Here is a 22,088-nt window from a genome sequence, read left to right as displayed (position 1 = left end):
TACTGAATTCCTTATTATTTTATGGAATACAATTAACTATTGATATCCACCCTTACCACCGTGGAGCTAGCATTGTAAATTCACCAGGTCATGTGGTCACACACACTCTATTGCTAATTTAGGGAAAACTGTTAAACTGCCAATTAACTTAATTTATCATTTGAATCCCAATTAAATCTTCAGGGAAAATCAGCTAAATACATTCCAGGTGCATGAAAACAAAAGGTGTATAATGTCTTATGCCGCATACACACGGTCGTTTTTTTTGTTGAAATAAAACGTTTTTTTCATCATGAAAAAAAAACAAAGTTTTTCTAACTTCATCATAAAAAACGACGTTGCCCACACACCATAGTTTTCTGAAAATGCTCTTGCAAAGCGCGGTTACGTACAACACGTACGACGGCACTCTGTTCCATTCAAGCTCGCGTCTCATAACTTACTTCTGAGCATGCGCGGGTTTAAAATGTTGTTTTAAATGTCGTTTTAGCCCACACACAAGCATTTTTTATGACACAAAAAGCTAAATTTTGAAAAACGACATAAAAAAATGAAGCATGTTCGAATTTTTTTTTTGTAGAAGACAAAAAACGATGTGAAGCCCACACACGATCATTTTAAATGACGTTTTTAAAAATGTTGTTTTATTTCATCACGAAAAACGACCATGTGTACGCGGCATAACAGTTGATTTTCTGTCTAAAGCAGTTACAGTTTGAGTAGAAGAGCTTTTCCCCTGCTAGCAGTTGCACAGTGGGACATTTGTTCTGTGGTCTTTCTGTAGAGGTCTGACATACTCCCTGCATTATATTTCCAAGCTTTCCTGGAATCGGCATACCTTTTCTGGTAAACATTTAAATAGAAAATGAAGGCACTATACAAACATTTACAAAATATAAAACATATACAGTGCACTGTATAACATATATACAACATTCCTATCCAAACCCCCCTGGTAGTGGAGACAGGGCCAGCTAGGGCGGTGGAAGGGAGCATGTGCCAGGGGGTTGGTTCAGCAACCTTGAAATTGGAGGTGTTGAGGTTTGATAAATGGAAGCCTGTAGACAGGTCACAAGCCAAGTTTGGTAATGGCTGATTGGCAGGTAGGTACAGAATCACAATCAAAATCCAGGTTAAAGACAGGTAGGGGTCAGCAACGTGCTGGCAAGGAAGTACAAAATGAGCAGGCAGAATCTTGATCAAAAATCCAGGCCGGGGTTGATAACATGAATCAGTTGCAGACATAAGAGACAATCCAGAAATGAGGCTAGGCAGACCTATGCTCATTGGTATGTCCATATCTTTGCTCACGCGCACAGAAATGAGCACCTGCTACACCAGGTTTACATATATATATAAAAAAAAAATGTATTTATTTATATACGCAACATATAAACGTTTTAACTAAACTTTAAAAAAAAAAAAATTCACTGATGAAAAGTCAAATCAAATTGACCAAGATCCACAAAATTTCCCTTTGAATACAGACTAAGGCTGGACTTTATGTTTTAGCCTGTACATTTATTTTAGGTGTCCTCTACACAGCAATGCAATATAACTACTTCATATGTTGCCTCATATTAATAAAACCGCTATATAATTGCCCTTACAATTTTCCTGAATTATGTTTATTTTCTCGTTCTTTTGTAAGCAAAGGGGACATGTACTGTATGTTACATATTACCCTAAGTATCTGTGTTACGTTAAAATGCTGCTCACAGTCATTCCTAGTTCTTAGTCTCCACCTAAACATTTGTCCACATAAGTCTTATTTTTTTATTGTGTTTTATATTTTTTCTGTTTACTAAAATGTTCACATAATGCCCTTTACAATGTTTTCATGCATTGATTTTTAAAAGATAAACTATAGAAGTATACAGTCTGTTAGGTATAGCATTCTACATTTGAGCTGATCTTCAAATATGACTGTTGTTGGATAAAAAAATGTTGTACTTTTGTCATAATATTAAGGTAAATAAATGGCTGTGATAATATTAAACAAATCCATTATTTTTAGTGTTACATGTTGATCTTAATAACACTAAAACTAAGTGATCTTTAAAGTGGAACATAGGCTAAGTTCACACTGGCATTAAAAGCAGCCTTTGAGAGGTGTTAAATATGCCCCTCAAACGTCTATGCACATAATACAACGGACAGCACAGTGTTCCTCAACATTATTAAAACTTCAAAATTGAAGGCACATGTCGAGTCAGACGTTTGAAGCCTTTTAATGCTTCCCATTCAAGTCTATGGTAACACTTCACAAATGCTCTGGCAGGCAGTTGCGGTACGGTTGCAGGGCTTTAAGGTTAGTTTACTGTATTACCTGTAAAATGGAATAGGCATTTGTAGAGCGGTTTTAACATGCATTAATGCTCATCAAATGCTTCCAAACTGCCCATAGGGTGTTTAAGGAGCATTTTTAACTCGTCATTAACGCTTGTAAAACGCCAGTCTAATGCAGACACTAAAGCTCATTAACGCACATCTAACCCCTATTCTAACGCTATATGAGCATTTGTTAAGTATTAGAAATTTAGTCAAGTGTGAAAAAAACTGAAAATAAGATATACTAACCTTCCCAATGCTCCCTTGCCATCATCTTCTCCTGTGTGCTGGGCTTCAGCTATCTTCATTGGTGGGCACTGGGCAGGGTATGTTTTATTGCACAAGGGACATTGATTCTTCTGCATAAAAATTCCTGCCTGTTCACAGCGTATAATAGCAGAACTTTAGTCTAGCTTTAGGAGAAGTAGGGAGGGAAGCAAAAGCTGTTTTGGCCCTACTACTTCCCTTGTAGGTCACCGGAGTGCACTTCATTCTGGACTCCTGTGACCCGTATTTAGCCGACAGTGGGCTAAAGTCTGCTGTTGACTAATGTCACTCTGCCGGCCCAGACTCCGGAGAGATCCCAACTTAAATGTCGGGATCCACCCAGATGCCTGACCGGCAGCTGGCTCAGCCTCTCAGCGCACTGCTGAGAGGCTGAGCCAGCCGCTTCTGCCCCCTCCACAGCCCAGTTTTCTGACAGTTTAGACAAGCTTTTAAAGTCTGGATTTTGAACTCCTAAGTCCCCCATAGAATTATGAGCTGTACTTCCCTTATGGCAACCCAAATTTCATTAAGGATGTGCAAACACAAAGCCTAGTAATAAAAAATGCAGCTTTTTTATTGGGTTTTGGTGCTCTTTTTCTACATCCCTGTGACAGTATGGGGGATTTAAAATCACTGAATACCTAAATATTTTATTCTGTCTTTATGATAAACTTTAAACCTATAGTACGGTTGTTTTCATGTATTATTTTACAATGACTGTATTTCATTACTTTCATAGCAAATTTCACAATTACTAGCCTGACAGTAGATGACTATTTTATATACTGGAGTGTTGAAGATGATGAAAAAACAAGCATATATGGAGCAAGAAAAAAAGATCTCATAGTCACTTTATTGCAAATTTTTCCTGAACAGCATGTCAAAGTTATAGCATACAGCACATCTTTGCAACACTTTCCAGGTAAAAAAAGAACTACATTTCATTAACTATTTACAACTATTAAGGCTGGATAGAAAAGCATGGTCACCTATGATTTATCATGGAGCAGGCCTGGTGTCCAAGTATTTGTAAAAATCTAATCGAACACTTTGCTTATAAACACTTTTCTATATTAATTATTGAAGACACTGTAGGGCTAAAGGGAGAGAAGGGTAGAAGATGGCAGCTTATTAAGAGACAAAGAGACTTCTACTTCCAAAACGAGTGATGGGTCATCTTTTTACAGCATTAGCCATTCGGTCATAATGCCAGGCAAACTGAGTTTTTTTTCAGCTACTGCTATGTGTGAGGCCCCATACACACCATAGAATCTATCCGCAGATAAATCCCATCAAATGGGTTTCTGCGGATAGATCCTATGGTGTGTACACGCCAACGGATATTTATCCGCGGATAAATCTCCCCTGGGATGGATTTCCAGCAGATGGATATTTGCTGACATGCACAACAAATCCATCTGCTGGAATCCATTCCAACGGATGGATCCGCTCGTCTGTACAGACTTACCGGATCCATCCGTCTAAAGGGATTCCCTGCACGCGCCGTAATGATTTGACGCATGCGTGGAATTCCTTATATGACAGCGTCGCGCCCGTCGCCGCGTCATAATAGCGGCGACGGCGCGACACGTCATCGGCAGAGGATTTCAGCGCGGATTTCAATGCGATGGTGTGTACACGCCATCGCATAGAAATCCTCTGAAATCCTCGAGAGGATTTATCCGCGGATACGGTCCGCTGGACCGTATCTGCGGATAAATCCTCTCGTGTGTATGGGGCCTGAAGGTGTAGACTGATCCCGTGACTTGGCATTCTACAGTATTCATTTTTAGGTGTAAGCACTAAGAGACAGCAGAGCAAGCAGCTGTGATCTCCATTAAAACATGTTGGAGATTGTGTAAACCAGGCCTGGCAAAGGATTGCATTAGACCTTCGCACCTACCTTTGTTACAAATAATTACTTGGTTAAATATCTTGTTAATTAAAAAAAAATATGCAATTTATCATAAGAACGATGCCCAACAACACCAGACTTATATTTACTATGCAGTTGTACAATATTTCATATTTACCTGAATAAAAAAGTTAAATATTTTCTTTGTTTTTCCTGCACATAAAAAATGAATAATAAAAAATGAATAGCAAAATATATAGAAAACACTGTGCACTGAAAAAAAAGGTACCATTACCCAGAAACTCTAGTGATCTCTAACACATTATCCTTGCTTAGACTTGCATCTTAAAATTGTTTATTTTTTTTACAGACAAAGAATGCCTGGTGCTGGCATTATTTACCTCTATACCAGTTGTACTGAACTCTACCAATACCAGCCTAACCTTACTACTGCCTCCAGTTAGTTATAATTTAGGCTGCCCTTTAATAATGAGCAGCACGCCAACATACATAGTAAAATCTAGAAAACTCGAAGATGGCAAACGTAAGGAGCATGTCAAGTCTGCAAATATCATCAGTAGAAGCACACAAGTAAGATAAGATGGGTTAATTTTGCTAATTTTCATATACAATATTAACACAGTAAGATTAGAAAAGTTGGGCACCAGATAAACAGCTAAATACACCACTGAAATACTTACCGTATATACTTGAGTGTAAGCCGACCCGAATATAAGCCAAGGCATCTATTTTTACCACAAAAAAATGGGAAAACGTATTGACTCGAGTATAAGCCTAGGATGGGAAATGTAACAGCTACTGTAAGTGGAAAAGAGGGTCAACAATGCCCATTTGCAGCCTCACTATGCCCATTTGCAGCCTCACTGTGCCCATCTGCAGCCTCTATGTGCCCATCTGCAGCCTCACTGTGCAGCCTCATTGTGCCCATCTGCTGCCTCAACAGTGCCCATTTGCAGCCTCACTATGCCCATCTGCAGCCTCATGTACCTTTGATCTCCCGCTGTGTCATGCAATTGCAGTCGGCAGCCATCCACTGTAACAAAGCCCCACCTCCTCCTCATCCGTGATAGACGTAACACTGATTCCGTTTCCCAGCATTGTTATCAGTGTTCAGTGTTTCGTCTATCATGGACGAGGGGGAGGTGGGGCTTTGTTACAGTGGATGGCCGCTGAACAGTTAAGACTGACACAGCGGGAGACCTTCACTCGAGTATAAGCCAAGGGGGGCTTTTTCAGCATAAAAAATGTGCTTCAAAAGTCGGCTTATACTCGAGTATATACGGTATGTGGGAACTGTTGAACCTGTCAATATATTTGTTTTCTTCTAATCCTGAGATTTACACAACCCTGTTACAGCATATCCTGCTAATGACCAACCTGACATTTCTCTCAGCTAGGTCAATCTGCTGGAGCTTTCTCCTTATCACTTTTTTACTCTTGGTGTCAGGAAAACTTGTCAGAAGTGATTCATGCTGATAGCAGAGGAACGAGGGAACAGACAGAAATGACACTTAGTGCTCTTAATTGAGACAAGTACCCACTATAGAGGGATATGCTTTGGTCATACAGTATTTAAAGTGGTTGTAAACCCCCCCCCAAAAAAAAAACTGAAAGACAAAGGCATAATGAGCTAATTTAGTAGATATTCACGGTAGCTACAGGTAACCCTTTTTATAGGCTTAAAGGTTTACAACCACTTTAAACCTGGTTCCTCTCCCCTCCCTCTTCTACAAGTAGATTTAGAACATATTTTATAATGTTTCTGATACTTTTTAAGCTACAGGGTAGCGATCGCTAAACACACAGCTCCCGGTTCTTTCAAGGGGAGAAATTACTGAATGTATGAACAGTGATCTGTCCTTTCCCTTGTCAATCCCACCCCCCTTCAGTTAGAACACAATGAGGGAACATAATTAACCTCTTGATTGCCCCTAGTGTTAACCTCTTCCCTGTCAGTGACATTTTTACAGTAATCAATGCATTTTTACCGCACTGATCGCTATAAAAATGCCAATGGTCCCAAAAATGTGTCAAAAGTGTCCGATGTGTCCGCCATAAGGTCGCAGTACCGATAAAAATCGCAGATCACCGCCATTACTAGTGAAAAAAAATATTAATAAAAATGCCATAAAACTATCCCCTATTTTGTAGACGCTTTAACTTTTGCGCAAACCAATCAATAAACGCTTATTGCGATTTTTTTTTTTTTTTTACGAACAATATGTAGAAGAATACGTATTGGCCTAAACTGAGGAATTTTTTTTTTTTTATATATTTTTGGGGGATATTTATTATAGCAAAAAGTAAAAAATATTCATTTTTTTTCAAAATTGCCGCTCTATTTTTGTTTATAGCGCAAAAAATAAAAAACGCAGAGGTGATCAAATACCACCAAAAGAAATCATTTTTTTTAGGAAAAAAAGGAAGTAAATTTTGTTTGGGAGCCACGTCGCACGACCGCACAATTGTCAGTTAAATCAACGCAGTACCGAATCGCAAAAAGTGGCCCGGTCATTGACCAGCAAAATGATCCGGGGCTGAAGTGGTTAAAGATGTGTGCCAGCCTGAGGAAAAAAAATAATTAAAAGTCAGTGGCTACAAATACTCTTGCTGCTAACTTTTAATATAAGGACACCCGCAATATCGGCACCCCAAGCCGATTCGCCTATCGGCTTTGGGTGCATGGGCCGGCATTACAAGTAAGAGAAACCGTTAGTGAAGCTTTTAGGCTTCACAGACGGTTTCCTACTGTGCATGCACGAGTCACGCTAAACTTTCTGAATGGTCTTGCCCTCTTCAGGGACACACACACACGTTTCAGAAGGTCACAGGGGGAAAGAGGAGGGGCCAGGAGGTACCCGCTCCCCCTCCCCACAACTGTGGCAGTGGAGGGGGGGAGTGAGCAAACAAGTGGAGGAGCTCCGCTTTAAGGTGCAAAGGTTCTTTTTTTTAGTAACAAACTTGTTATACTTACCTACTCTGTGCACGGAGCAGCCTCAATCTTCCTTTTCTAGGGTCCCCTGCCGGTGCTCCTGGCTCCTCCTGTCTTTCTGAGTGCCACCATAGCAAGCCGCTATTTGATTAACAGCAGCATGAGTCAATGGCTCCCACTGCTCTCAGTCTGGTGAGGAGTGTGAGAGAGAGCACAGCACCTCTGCTAGATACCTTTTTAGGAGGGGCAGGGGGGAGCTGCACATTCAAGTTTATTTTACCTTAATGCAGAGAATGCATTAAGGTTAAAGTGGTTGTAAAGGATTTTTTTTTTTCATAATAAGCATCCTTTACCTGCAGACATTCATCTTTTCACTTCCTTATTGTTCGTTTTTGCTCAGAAGTTGCTCTATTTCTTCTCTGTTCTGTTCACTTCCTGCTTGTCTGATTGCAAATCACCACCGTGAAGGGAGGCTTTACTGCGGTGGTCAGTGACGTGCTCGCCCCCTCCTGGGAACTACATCTGTGCGGCAGGACGCTCTCTACGTTTTAGAGACTTCAAGGAGGTGTGAATTACTGGGCATGCCGCAATGCATACTTCGATTTTGCTTTTAAATGTCCTTATTTCTTCTGAGAAATCCTCACTTCCTGTTCTTCTGTCTGTAACTACACAGAGTAATGCAAGGATTTCTCCCTGGTGTGGAGTGTCGTGCCCACTAACACACAGCTTCTTTCTCTATCTGCAATGTAGAGAGCATCCTGACTCTCCTGTAGTCCAAGGGAGGGGGCGAGCACGGCACTCCACACCAGGGAGAAAGCCTTGCATTACTGTGTGTATTTACAGACAAAAGAACAGGAAGTGAGGATTTCTCAGAAGAAATAAGGACATTTAAAAAATGGAAGGATGAGGTAGGTGAAGGAGGACTGCACTAAGGTATTTAGGATAAAACATTGTACCTTTACAACTTCTTTAAGTGGTTTTAGAGATATTTTATTTGTGTCTGTCTTTTACTATTTTTCTGTAGATGGTGTGTAGAATGGATGAAAGTTTTTTTGTTTTGTTTTTGTTTATAACATATTTACTAACATTGAAAATAAACCACTTTGTCACTTTTAAAAACAATTAGCTAGTATATTTTATTCACACAGGAAACCATTTGGCCTTATTTTTTCATAAGTGAATAAAGAAGAATTAGAGTTCAGACACTTTAGCAATATACAGACTGAAAGGACACATAATGTAGCAAAGTAGTAAACACCGTACAAAATACATTTCTTTCTATTGGTAAGGATATATTTTCTCTGTGCTGGCAGGAATTTCAGAATCAGATTGCACTTATCCATGGGTTACAACCTTTCTCAGATTATGAAATGGAAGTGAGCGTGACAAACTATTACTCGTTTTTGCTTGCTGAACTGCCAAGAAATCTTCTTGTTACTGGAAAAACTGATTATGGTAGTAAGTATATAATCCATGATTTTATAATGTGTTTATTACAAGTAGTGACATAGACAAAACTGTATTGTTTTACAGTGTTTAAGTATATATTGGATGAGCAGAGTGGCTCTATACTGTATAATACATACAGTAGCTACCTTCTGATTTTGCCCAGATTCACACTGATGTGTTCCAGAATGCATAGAATTGCATAACAAGTAAATTAACATGGGTTTCTATAGAGGCCATTCACATATATGTAGTGTGATTCCGATGCTATTTTAAAAAGGGTCCTGTACAAGTTTGGTGCAGTGTGGTGCGATTTGTAGCTAGATAGACTTAAATGGAAATGCATGCCTATCACTTATCTATCCTAAGATAAAACGATTCAAGTACATTTTCTGCAAGTTTTAGTTTTGTTCCTTATCTCCTATCCCTGGTTGATGTTAGGAAAGAAAGAGAGACTGACTGACTGTATCCAATACGCATCAAAAATGCATTAGAATGGCTTCAGAACTGTACTAACTTGCACTAGAGCTGCTCTTTGAAATCTCACGGATTCAACTCACACCGCATTAGGGTGAACCTAAGCTTACACAATGCAAAGTCCAATTTAAAGTGAATCTACAGCAATATCATAATGTTCCAGTACAGTCTGAAACAATGTGGAAATTGTTGTACTTTTAAAATGTATACTGACAGTAATTAGTGGTTGAAAAGTAGCATTTGGGCTCTTTTTTTTATATCAATCTTTTTTTTATAGTAGACATCTGCACAGGAGTCTTGAATGTGTGGGCAAAGCAGGTTCATCAAAGCAATACCACAAGTAAAGTTGATATTACATTGTGTAGCACCACCCTGGGTAGGTACCAGGATTAGATAGATAGAATTAGTATGTGTTTGATAGGTATATTTAGTTGCCACCCTGTAGCCATTGTGGCTGTGTTTGTTTGTTGGGTAAATCATAGTTTTCTCACTATACTTGTGTGAATAGTGCGTTCCACTAGTTAAGTTGGCTAAGTGTGCTCAGTTGCTGCCAGCCTGATAGCACCCTCTGTTTCCAGAGAGCTTGAGATGTTTCTGGATATAGGTGTGGAGCTACAGTATGCAGATGGCAGCATGAATATTGATACAGCCCTGGCCAATCCCAGGGAGGCAGGCCCTGATGGCATGCTGGGAGACTATATTTTATGTGAGCACACTGAGCTCTGGGTCTTTTCCTGGAGAATAGCTGGTAATAAACCGGTAACTAAACTTTGTTAAGGTCCATAATATCTTATTATTCCTTCCTTAAAATGAGCCTTAAATTAAGATATGTTGGGGAAGCAGTGGATCAGGATTTTGGCATGTACCGGTATTTAGATTTTTAAGTTAAGAAGCTGCTCTCAGAGTCATTATGGGTCCAAAAAAAGCACAGTAGTAAGCTTGGCAGAGTGAGAGTGAGTGAGTGTTTCGGTGGCTTAACCAGTTCCCCTTTCATCAGGACTTATGCAGGTGTGGGTTGAAAGAAAGCTAGACTGACAGCCTGTATAGCCTAGCCCAGAGCAGGTAATCTATGCTAGAGAGATCTAGTCTAGTAAAGCCACTCTCAGTCAAGCTTATTTCTAACCTGCACATGCACAAGCCCTGATAAAGAAGTACCGGTAAACCCGAAACACCTTGGCTATCCTTTTTACTCCTATGCAGAGTTTAAAAAAAAATTGGACTGTCAACTTACTTATATTATAAAACATCTTGTGAATACTGACATCTAATGTGAGTTATCAATTTTCTTAGTTCCAGAAGCAGTTTCATTCATAAATGTGACAGTTTTATCAGACGCATTAGTTAATATAACTTGGGTAGAAGCCTCCAAGCCAAATGGTCCACTTGATTTAATCCGATATCAGATCAAAGTAGACAATTCACCTCCAAGTCCTTCTGTACCATTAAGACAAAGAGAATTTCCAGATGAAAAACTTTTGTGGACTTTTAAGAATCTTAAAAGTGGAACTAATCATCAATTCAAGGTAAGTTTAATTTGAATTTAAGAAAATAATTTGGTTTAAGAAATTTGCAATATATTAATCTGAGGTATTCATTTAATTAATCAGGTCCTTGCATTTCACCCAGATGAGAACTGGTACACTGAAAGTACTGCCATTTATGCCAGAACATTTAAGTCACCCGCACCTCCACATAATATAGTTTCAGGGAATATCAGTTCAGTGATGGAATGGACAGCTCCAGAAGAGCCCATACAAGAATTCTGGTTTGAAGAAAATAAGGTGACTTATTATTTTATTACATTTTTTTTACTTACTGTATTTATCTACTGTCAGCACACATTGATACCCAATGCCTCCTCTGTAGTTCCAGCTCCTGTGAACTCAGAGGGAGGCACGAGAGTACTGCAGAGAGTGGGAGGTGAAAAAGGAGGGGACTTTCAATGGTAGCGCTGATCACAGAGTGTGGGAGGGAGCACAGAGCTTGAGATCATGGCTGGATAAAGAGGTGCGATGCAACAATGATTCTGTGTAAAGCGGCATTGTGATGCAGAGTGTGGTGGGGGGGGCAAAGAGCCAGAGCATTGTGTGTGTAAGGCAGCAGTGTGATCCAGGGGGAGGAGGGCAGAGAGACAGAGCATTGTGTGTAAAACTCATGTTAGTTAGGATTCAAAATTGTGATTTTAGTGGTCCGTCGGATCGAAAGGTTGGAAATCGCTGATCTAGACTGTCATCTTGATTGACCTCAACTACAACCTCTACATTCAATCTGCCATTGACATAGGTGTGCGCAGGCTATTGCATTAGGGTGTGCACCACAAAGCCCAAACACACACTACCAATCACTCACGATGTTCATTCAGAAAGGGAAAGGGCCAGTAAATTACATATTTACTGGCCCCTTCCCCACTTCTAAAACATCCCAGCAGCAACATCCAATAGGAGAGGAGGGAAGCTGGCAGAGCACTGCGGGGGGAAAGATGGGAGCCAGGGCAGTAGGGGGAATCTGTGCTGCACAGGGTGATTAGAGTGTGCCTGGGCACACCTGGCACACCCTGTGCGCACGCCTATGGCCATTGATCTGTAGAATAACCTTTTTCCTGCTCAATGTTTCATTCTGAGGAAATGTTAATATATGTGTCCCCATGTCAATGACAGTTCCAGTCCCTACATTACAATCAGGATCAGGATCCAGAGTGGCTCCCAATCATGTGATCACTATGTCAGCTATGACATAGTAATCACATGAAGGTTGGAAGCTTTATTCATGAAAAAAGTATTCAGCTTGGAAAGGCCACTGCAGTCTGAAGGTGTGTCTCTGTGTTAAGCCTCGTACACACGATCAGTCCATCCGATGAGAACGGTCTGATGAACCGCTGTCGTTGGTTAACCGATGAAGCTGACTGATGGTCAGTCGTGCCTACACACCATCGGTTAAAAAAACGATCGTGTCAGAACGTAAAACACAACGACGTGCTGAAAAAAACAAAGTTCAATGCTTCCAAGCATGCGTCGACTTGATTCTGAGCATGCGTGGATTTTTAACCGATGGTTGTGCCTACTAACGATCGTTTTTTTCCCATAGGTTAGGAATCCATCGGTTAAATTTAAAGCAAGTTGGCTTTTTTTAAACCGATGGTTAAATAACCTATGGGGCCCACACACGATCGGTTTTGACCGATGAAAACGGTCCATCAGACCGTTGTCCTCTGTTTTTTACCTATCGTGTGTACGAGGCCTAACGGTGTAATGGCTTGAAAACATGGGCGCACAATTTGCTGCATTCAGATCCATAATGTATATGTATATATTTTGTATGTAATTTATGTATGTTTGCATTTGTATGTAATGATATGTAATTTATTTGTATGCTATGGGCCCATTCACAGCATTTAGCTTCGTAAAAAAAAATGAAAAAAAAAATGCTCTACTTGTAGTGTAACGTTATTGTAAGGTTTACACCACATAAGTGACCCATTCAGTATTGACATGCAAACAATAGTGTGCAAAAAGAAGATGCTCAGGCACAAATCGCATCTCAACCTATACGGACTTAAATGGAGGGAAAAAATAATACGATTTTCAAAATTTCTCAACATATAATTAAATAGAATACCAAAAAAACATTACATGCATTATATTCTCTATGTAAAAATGATTGAAATAGACAAATTGGTCATTAAGTTAAAGTCATGTTAACTATTGTATACACATTTTGCTCAATGTGGCCTCGGCATGTGGATTTCAATGACTTCTAGGAATGAAACGTTAAAATGCCATAACAGAGATAATTGTTAATAACTTAGGGGCATCTTTTTGTAAGCAGTGAATGGAACATTTCATAGCTGTAATGCTAGCTCACATTGTACTAAATAGTCTGGTTGTGATGGTGTTTGGGGAGGAAGATAAAAAATTAATGTGTTTCTTTTGTTGAAAATGATCTATCACCGTGTAACTTTTTCCAACATGCTTTTGTTTTTCCATTTATAACTTTGTGTTTTAAAAATTAGGTAAAATTGGGAACCCAGTATAAACCTATGGATGTATCCTGCAGCACAGGCAGATCTATCTATATCTGCACAGCCACAGGACTTGTTCCCAATGCTAATTACAACATACGCACTGCAGTGGTTTTTACAACTGGAGCTCAAAGTGTGTCTAGTCCAACAAACTTCAAGACTGCAGGTTGGAATCTCTGAACTGTAATGCTTTTAACGAACAAAGCATTTGTATTGTGAACCTCTTTGCTGAGAACATTGACAGTAAACTCTCTTTGAAATTGTAAATAAAATGCCAGGGCATTTAAAGGCTAAGTTCATTGTTGTAAAAAATAAATAAATGCACATGTTTTTGCAGAAAAAAAAAAGTGTATTTATTTTATTTCTTCACAGAAGCTTTACAAAGCAAATACCCCTTGGTGGATTGCGGGTGCAATGCCAGGTTCCTGCAGACACTGCCTACAGCTCTGTGCTTGTGCTCTGGATGTGCTGTCAGTTTTTAAAGCTGTAGAAAGCAGTCTATTGAAACTACAAGTCCCTCTTCTGCAGCAGTTTATTCATTCACAGATCACTGTGAATGAATGACACGGCTGTGTGGGTGGACAGCATGCTGTGCTGCTTTTAAATGTGACAGTGGCTGAAGGGGAGAGGAACCCCCACCCCCTGCCCCCAACTATGTGAATTAGTATGGGGTACATCTTACCCCTACCCATTCACCTGGGGAAAAAATTGTCAATAAAAAAACATAGTAGACTAGAGTTTTTTTAAAAGTAATTTATTAGGCAGCTCTGGGGGTCTTCTTCCGACTTCTCCACTCTCTCCGGCTTCTTCTCCCCCTGTCCGGAGTCTTCTCTGCACTCTCAGGTTCCTCTACCGCTCTCTGGTGCCTTCAGCCTGACTCCTCTGCTATCTTCTGTCCGCTCTATTACTAGCGGTGGCCCGGTCTTCTCCGTCATCTTCTTCCCTCTGTTCTTCTTCCAATGTTGACTCAACGCTCTCTGCCACTGTAATGCCATGTGTGTGGTGCGCAATGACTTATATAGGCATGGGGCGTGGTCAGCGGGTGATGTCACCTGGTGACCCCGCCCCTTATGATGTCACCACCGGTGGCATGATGGGGCGCTGACGTCACAATGGGCGAGGTCACCAGGTGACATCACCTGGTGACCATGCCCCATGCCTTTATAAGTCGTTACGCACCGTACACACGGCATTACAGCGGGAGAGAGTGTTGAGTCAACAACCTGTCTAGTGTATTTTTTTTTATTGACACTTTTTTGCCCAGGGTGAATGCCATAGCTGCTATTGGGCTGTCTAACGGCAATAGAATTTACCCACTGTTGTCAATCACAAAGCAAGCAGACCTGATGGAGAACTAGTCCTAACTTTCCCCATCAGGTTCCACCCACCCCACAACAAAACGTCCCAGCCATTATGCCTGTCTTTGTGCAGGGAGCTCAGTAGTGCTGACCTTCACTGTTGACTGCCTCCGACAATACATTTTTGTATCTGTTCCAAACAAATAAGTGCAGCAACAATTGTGGTGTGGAGGCATGCTGGAATTCAAAAGTGAGTCTATGATACTTTTTATGGATTTATGGGAATGAGGTTTATTTGGTTGTTTTACTAAAGGAGCAGTGGCTGTTCATCTAGCAAAGTTAATGTTCATTTTGCAGAGTGTATGTTCATACTCCAAAGTTAATGTTATTAAATAAGGTGAATCTGTGTTCACTTTAAATACCCAATTTTGTGTCAGGAAAAAATTAAAGACAGGATTTACTAGCACATGGGTATTCAAAGTGAACACAACTTCTATGTGCCATATATACTAACATTTAAAGCATTTAGAGCAAAGTAAGGCTTCTTTTGTTGTACTGTTTGTAAAAGTGCTTGTACATTAGTTTACAATAGACACATTTTTCGTGACCATTGGAAGCAAAGTACATTAATATGAGTTTTTAATATAGGATACAATCTTCTATCTGTTGCTTTTCAGCTGGGGTCCCAGGCAAATCAGGAGTTCCACAGATTGTTCCTGGAGATAAAAGCACCATCCAGTGGAAGATGGGTGATGATAATGGAAGTAACCTGACTTATAATATTTTAGAGTATAGGTAATAATACCTGTATGGACTTTTTTTTAGAAGGGAATGCAGCCAGATTGTTCATGTAATTGCTGCTTAAAGTAGGAATGTCACACATCTTAGCTAGTTAATTTAAGAGTCCACGCCATACAGGAAGTATGTAAGTAAGTGCTTGGTAGTCCACTTTTATTAAAACGGTAGAAAGCAAAACAGAAGTCCAATATAAGGTTTCCTACGCAGGGGATATTCAGCAGAATACAAATGCTGGAAAATGCAGAGCCACCTGGCAGAGCCACCTGGCTCATAAGCTCGCTCAGCTTCAACAGCAGTACTACGCTTCACACCTCTTACCAGTTTCACTAACTGTGTTGTCTAGCTCTCCTGGATACTTGCCTTTATAGCCTTTAGTCACAGCGCCCCACCTCTGGCCTATGGATTTGGATTCTCCTGACACCCCAATAGGAGCCGACCTGACTCCTGGAACTGAGATCCTCTTGGCTTCTAGCTGGGCCCTCTGACCCCTCAATGAGACCTTACATCTCCCCCACTGGGAGCAGTCTTCAAACTGGGAGCTCTGAGCTATCCTCAGACCTGGAATATAACGACTTTGGAATATAGCGACTTTGCACACCTGTGCACTCAACCAGGTTACAGGTGTCTAGCAAAACCCTGACACAGGACTGAATAATCCAGAAATACACAATCCGTAGAAAGCCAAATACACAGCTTTCTCTGCCCAGAAACACTAGTCTGGAAAGTCACATTTACCCTAAATGCGAATTCTGTATAAAGTACATACTGTATCTTTGTAAATCAGTAAACCCAGAGATATAGACAGTGGAATCATTTTGCAAATCTCAACTTACCTCATAAAAATTAAGTTTGATCCCACGCCATCACATGTTCAGTTAGAACTGCTTAGGTATGTGACAAGTCCACTTTACATCTAATGCCTCGCACACGATCGGAAATTCCGATGAATAAAGTCAGACGGAATTTTTTCATCGGATATTCCGACCGTGTGTGTGCCCCATCAGAGTTTTTCGTTCGGAAATTCCAAAGGACTTAGAAAGAAAAATTTCTATCGGAAATTCCGTTTGTCTGTATGGAACTCCAACGGAGAAAAAAACATGCATGCTCAGAATCAAGTCAAAGCACGCTCGAAAGCATTGAACTTAATTTTTCTCGGCTCATCATAGTGTTGTACGTCACCGCGTTCTTGACGGTCGGAATTTGGTGTGACAGTGTGTATGCAAGACTGCTTGAACGAAATTCCGTCAGAAAAATCCGTCTGAGTTTATCCCGACGGAAATTCCGATCATGTGTACAAGGCATAAAACAAATAACATATACTATTACTGTTTAAGAATTACTTTAGCAAAATACAAAAATGTGTTCAGTTATTTAATTTTATCCAAATCAATAAAAGAAAATCCTTTTTCAGAATTGTTTAGAGGTAGCATGTCATTACTGCTCTTCATGACAATTACAGCAAAATTTAACTCTACTCTATGACATATTTTTGTTACATCATGCCCGAATGAGTTCTAAGTTTCCTGTGGCTGCAGCAGAAATGTATTCAGAAGTTCAACTTTTCTAGAGACAGAAACACTAGACTAGTTTAAATGTATAAGGCTACTTAACCTGCTGTGTACAATTTGTAAGATACCTCAATAGAAGTACCTTTTTAAAATGATCTTCCAAGTGGTGACATGACAGCAAAGCTCTGGAGGGTATGTCTATTGACGCACCTGGTGGGTGGTAACTCTCTCAACTTGATAACACCTTAGCTCAATGGAGACCGGTGAGGCCGGTAGTATGATGTCACTGGAGTCAGTGCTGTTGTCCACAGGCACACCCAATAGGGCTTTGTTTAAAAGGAAACAAAAAAATAAAGATATATGAGATTCATGCAAATGGTATAAAGCAAGTGTAAGGGTAATGGGAAGGTAATGTTTAAAATGTGGATTTTTTTGGCCTTTCCCGCTACCTTAATCTGAAGCAATAGGAGGAAAGATAGGTTTTCTGGGTTACTTTTCGGGATTAAAATAAGCTGTAATGCCGTGTACACACGACCGTTTTTCATGACGTGAATTTTTTTTTTTTTAATGTCATTAAAAACGTCCGTGTCTGGGCTCCAGTCGTGAAAAAAACGGTCGTGTGTAGGCTTTAACGACACGCATGCTCAGAAGCAAGTTATGAGACGGGAGCACTCGTTCTGGTAAAACTAGCGTTTGTAATGGAGATAGCACATTCGTCACGCTGTAACAGATTGAAAAGCACGAAGACTGAAAAGCGTGAATCGTCTCTCACCAAACTTTTACTAACACGAAAACAGCAAAAGCAGCCCAAAGATTGGCGCCATCTGAATGGAACTTCCCCTTTATAGTTCCGTTGTACGTGTTGTACGTCACCGCGCTTTGCTCCAGCATTTTTTTTCCATGATCGTGTGTATGCAAGGCAGGCTTGACAAGAATCACGTCGAGAAAAACTTTGTTTTTCTCTAGGACAAGAAAAACGTCCGTGTGTACGTGGCATAAGGCTCAAGTGAGGATAGGTTTAGCTAGAACATTAAAGTGGATGTAAACCCTCACATATACTCAGTGAAGTCTCCTAAATAATCTTTACTTGTATTTCTGCTGTCTTCCCCTTTCTACAATCTTTGGAATGTACAGATTGTGTTAGAAATCTTTCTTCCTCTTTCAGCAGTGGGTGGGGAGTCTGGGCTTACACTGTGTGAGAGGTGACTGGAGGAAAGGCACACATCCCCCCTCCACATAGGCAGAGGAACAAAGGAACATGCAGAACTGTAGTCTGAATAGACAATTTCTCTGCTTATCTACCTCTAAGTTCCCTCTCGACACAAATTTGCAGCTGCTGTTTTATCATGTGTCGTAGAACTTGTCAGAATTGACTCTGCTGACAATAGAGGAACGAAGAACCAGAGAGAAATGGTATTTAGAGCTTTGGAGAGAGATAAGTAAACACTGCAGATGTATGTTCTTAGGTCAACTTTCATATATGGGGTTTGCAAACACTTTAACCCCCCTGGCGGTATGATTATTTCAGAAAAAAGGTGCTGAAAGCGGTACCATTATTTGCAAGGAAATTTGGCGTTTTATACTGTAGGCCTGTAATTCTTAGGAATAACTCACTTAAATTTTTTTATGACAAATTTCCCCACAAATCGCTATCGCACAATTCTGCAAGTGATTATAATTTATTATCGCTGTTTTCTAGCTGCTCTAAAACCATTTTTGACATAAAGGGACACTTTTGGACAATCTACAGTTTGCAGGCAGAAAGAACAGTTTTTATTATATAAAAGAACATGTAGGGCACTGGGCAGACCACTAGAGACAAGGGGTGTGTGTATTTTTTACATACAGTACTGTAATCTATAAGATTACAGTATACTGTATGTAATGTGTTTGTTTACCTTTTTGAATTTGGCGCCGTTCTCCGCCCCGTGCATCGTAACGTCGCAGGGAACGGAGATCGGCGGCACAGGAGGACACTGTGTGAATCAAGCAAGGTCCTGCTCGCTCACACAGTGCGGCGGCATCGCTGGATCCAGGGACAAGGTAAGTAACTTTGTCTCTGGCTGCAGCGTGGCGAGCCAGAGTTTGACTCGGGGATACCAATTTTGGTATAAAAATCTTACCCCGAGTCAGACTCGGGAATACAGCCAGGGGGGAAAGTTAAAGAGGAAGTAAACCCTCTTATCATTTTCAGCCAAGGAAGCCAAGGAAGCTTCAACTGCTATGATGCTGCACATGTGATCAGTTATTAACATCAGCCATTGGATGGTTTAATAGTTTGGTTGAGAGCACAACCAATGTGACAGTTAGCCTTCCCGTCATACTGGGAATGTTGCTGTTTTTTTAAACTGGTAAATTGATGGGTTTACCTCTTTAAGGGGTACATTAAGGTTAGATGCCAAGTATACTTGGTCAAACACTTTATCCAATATTGTTTTTGGGCGCAAATAACCAGTGCGCAAAACTACCAGTGATGGGCTAACAGTGCTAAAAACCACCTATATATGTAGTTAATTTAAAAAAGCTTAAATGATGTATAGATTCTGTCACTTGCTACTTTAAAGCGGAGGTCCACCAAAAAAAACATATTAAAAGCCAGCAGCTACAAATACTGCAGCTGCTGACTTTAAAAAAATGGACACTTACCTGTCCAGGGTGCCCGCGATTTCAGCAGCCGAAGCTGAGCAATCGCCCGTCTCGGCTGCCCCTGTCACCATCCGGGGTGAGGGAATCAGAAAGTGAAGCATTGCAGCTTCACTTAAAGGTTCCCTACTGCTCAATGCGCGAGTTGCACTGTGCATCCTAACTGGTCCCCGCTGTCTTCTGGAACCTGTGTGTTTCCCAGAAGACATTGGGGGGGGGAGGGGCGTAATTATTTGTAAATTCTGATTTCTTTTTTTTATTTTATTTTACAGACCTTTATATTCGCCTTAAAATACAGTCCAAGTTGTCCAGCAAAAGTAGTAGTTACATAATTTAGCTAATACAGAAATGTATGGTGCTTATGTATCAAAATAGCGGCTGTATGGACTCCTCCATACAGTAGAGCTTGGCAAGCATTCAGGGGTGGGTGTGTGGCACCGATCACAGACATTGTGCATCACAACCACTACTTGAAATATATATACCCATAAAACAAAAGAGAAAAGTGCTATATAAATGTAATTGTATTGTGTTGTATAAAAAGGTGCAAATTCACTTTCCTGACCAGCGTAAAAATGAAAATGTTCATACTTGGCAGGAAGGTGAAAATGAAAATATGAAACATTTTACTTATTTTCTAAACCTGTGTTCTATATGCATTCTGATTTCTTTAGTGATTAATTTTGATGACAACTCTCAGTTTGCCAATTGCATGTATTTTTAGGGAGGTGGCTTCTGGTGCCAAAGTGACAGAGCCATGGACGCTGGCATACAAGGGCTCTTGCAGTAACATTTGCATATGGAAGTCTAGGACAATGAGTGGAACATTCCAATTCAGAGCAGTGGCAGCCAACCTTCTAGGGCTCGGAGATTTCAGCGACACTAGTGAAAATATTTTGTTACATAAAGGTCAGTTTTTACTTTTCTAATACTAAATGACAACTGAAAACAAACTACTGTACTTTAGTCGTGTTTTAATATTTTATGAAAAACTTTAATGTAAAGATGTTTTACCAGCTGATTACCTTATCTTAGTGCACTCTGCTTTTGCTTATAATAATTTAGTAAGAGATTAAAATTTGTAATGTGCTCCAAGTTCTAAACTATATACAGAATATATAGTTCTAAATGTAGAGTTTAAAATTTTGATTCCAAATGGAAATGAGCATCAGTAAAATGCAATAAAGCGTTTGTTATCCCAACACTTCATATTCCTGATACCGTGTTTCCCCGAAAATAAGCCTGGGTCTTATATTAATTTTGGCAACAAAAAACACAGTAGGGCTTATTTTCGGGGGTAGGTCTTACCATGTAATGTGCTGTGTTCTCTCCTTCTCTCCCTTCCTGCCTGTCAGGAATCCCCAGTGTGAACTGAGTTAAAATGCTTGTAAAATCCAATAATCCACTCTATTACAGTAGTATATAATGTACAATGTGTGTGTTTCTGTAATATAATTGTGCCAACTACCTTCGTTATAGGGCCTCTCTGCTCTTCTGTGACCCACCGGAGCTCTCTTCCCCACAATTAAATTACAGAAAGACACACATTGTACATTATATACTACTGTAATAGAGTGGATAATAGGATTTTACAAGCATTCTAAACTAGGGCTTATTTTCAGGGGTAGGGCTTATATTGCAGCCCTCCTAGAAAATAATACTAGGTCTTATTTTTGGGGTAGGTCTTACTTTCGGGGAGACACGGTATGTGCCTACAGTGCCATGTACTTGTATGAGAAAGTATCCTGTTCTTTTTGTATTGCTTCCTTTGTGTGAAATCCCTGGTGTTCCTGCTAGCCCCCATTTGATTCCTTATTCAAAACGAACCTTACTAAGCAGTAGAACACACCGTGGTCAGTTTTAAGAAACATTTGTGTCATTGTCATTTTGTAGGAAACATATGCTACAGAATCATCAGTTTACTAACAATAAAATGTTCCCATACTTTGTGATTGCAACTATAGAATTGATGCTGCTGTCATGACTATCTAAACTCAACCAAAGTACCAATTTTACAGAGAACACAGGAAATGATGTAAGGATGTCTGAGCATACCTTACTTTACTGGCTGATGCATAGTATATTTTTTCAAACATTGTCAATGAGGCATTCCAATATCCAATGAACTTTTCAATTACTGCTGCAGTTGTGCTTACATTTGTTCTTGCAGTGAGAATTGATATCCTTTGTGTTGCCAAAACAGACGCAACTATTTCTCTGGTTTAATTTTCCTTGCAAATTTTCTGAATGGCAGGTATTATGCAATGTACTTTCTGGATGACAAGTATGACATTTCCTACAGTAATAATACTTTTGTGGTGTTCTCTCTTTCATGCTTGTTCAGGGTATACTAAATGAGTCATAGCAATTTCCAGTGACAAATTTAAATAGTTCAATTTCATGCTTGCGATTCTGAAAAGAGTGGGTGGTTGCCCATATATGATTGACTTTGGATGATTCTTGGTAAATATGAGAACACTTTAGCTTCCCCAAT

The 22,088-nt window shown here is 40.0% G+C and overlaps 1 protein-coding gene across 2 annotated transcripts in view; it reads left to right on the top strand.

Annotated features, from left to right (window-relative positions):
* ROS1 (ROS proto-oncogene 1, receptor tyrosine kinase) overlaps positions 1 to 22,088 on the top strand; it is a 192,350-nt gene that overhangs the window by 119,061 nt on the left and 51,201 nt on the right. For both annotated transcript variants that reach the window (XM_040350299.1, XM_040350297.1), the window contains 8 exons: positions 3,338 to 3,520; positions 4,824 to 5,044; positions 8,720 to 8,864; positions 10,620 to 10,852; positions 10,937 to 11,110; positions 13,339 to 13,513; positions 15,323 to 15,440; positions 20,319 to 20,503. In XM_040350299.1, the coding sequence (XP_040206233.1) occupies positions 3,338 to 3,520; positions 4,824 to 5,044; positions 8,720 to 8,864; positions 10,620 to 10,852; positions 10,937 to 11,110; positions 13,339 to 13,513; positions 15,323 to 15,440; positions 20,319 to 20,503 (1,434 nt within the window). The remainder of the gene's footprint in view (positions 1 to 3,337; positions 3,521 to 4,823; positions 5,045 to 8,719; positions 8,865 to 10,619; positions 10,853 to 10,936; positions 11,111 to 13,338; positions 13,514 to 15,322; positions 15,441 to 20,318; positions 20,504 to 22,088) is intronic.

This window comes from Rana temporaria, chromosome 4 (assembly GCF_905171775.1).
Source record: "Rana temporaria chromosome 4, aRanTem1.1, whole genome shotgun sequence".
NCBI lineage: Eukaryota > Metazoa > Chordata > Amphibia > Anura > Ranidae > Rana > Rana temporaria.
Note: the sequence above shows the minus strand (reverse complement) of the source record. Positions and strands in the feature narration are given on the sequence as shown.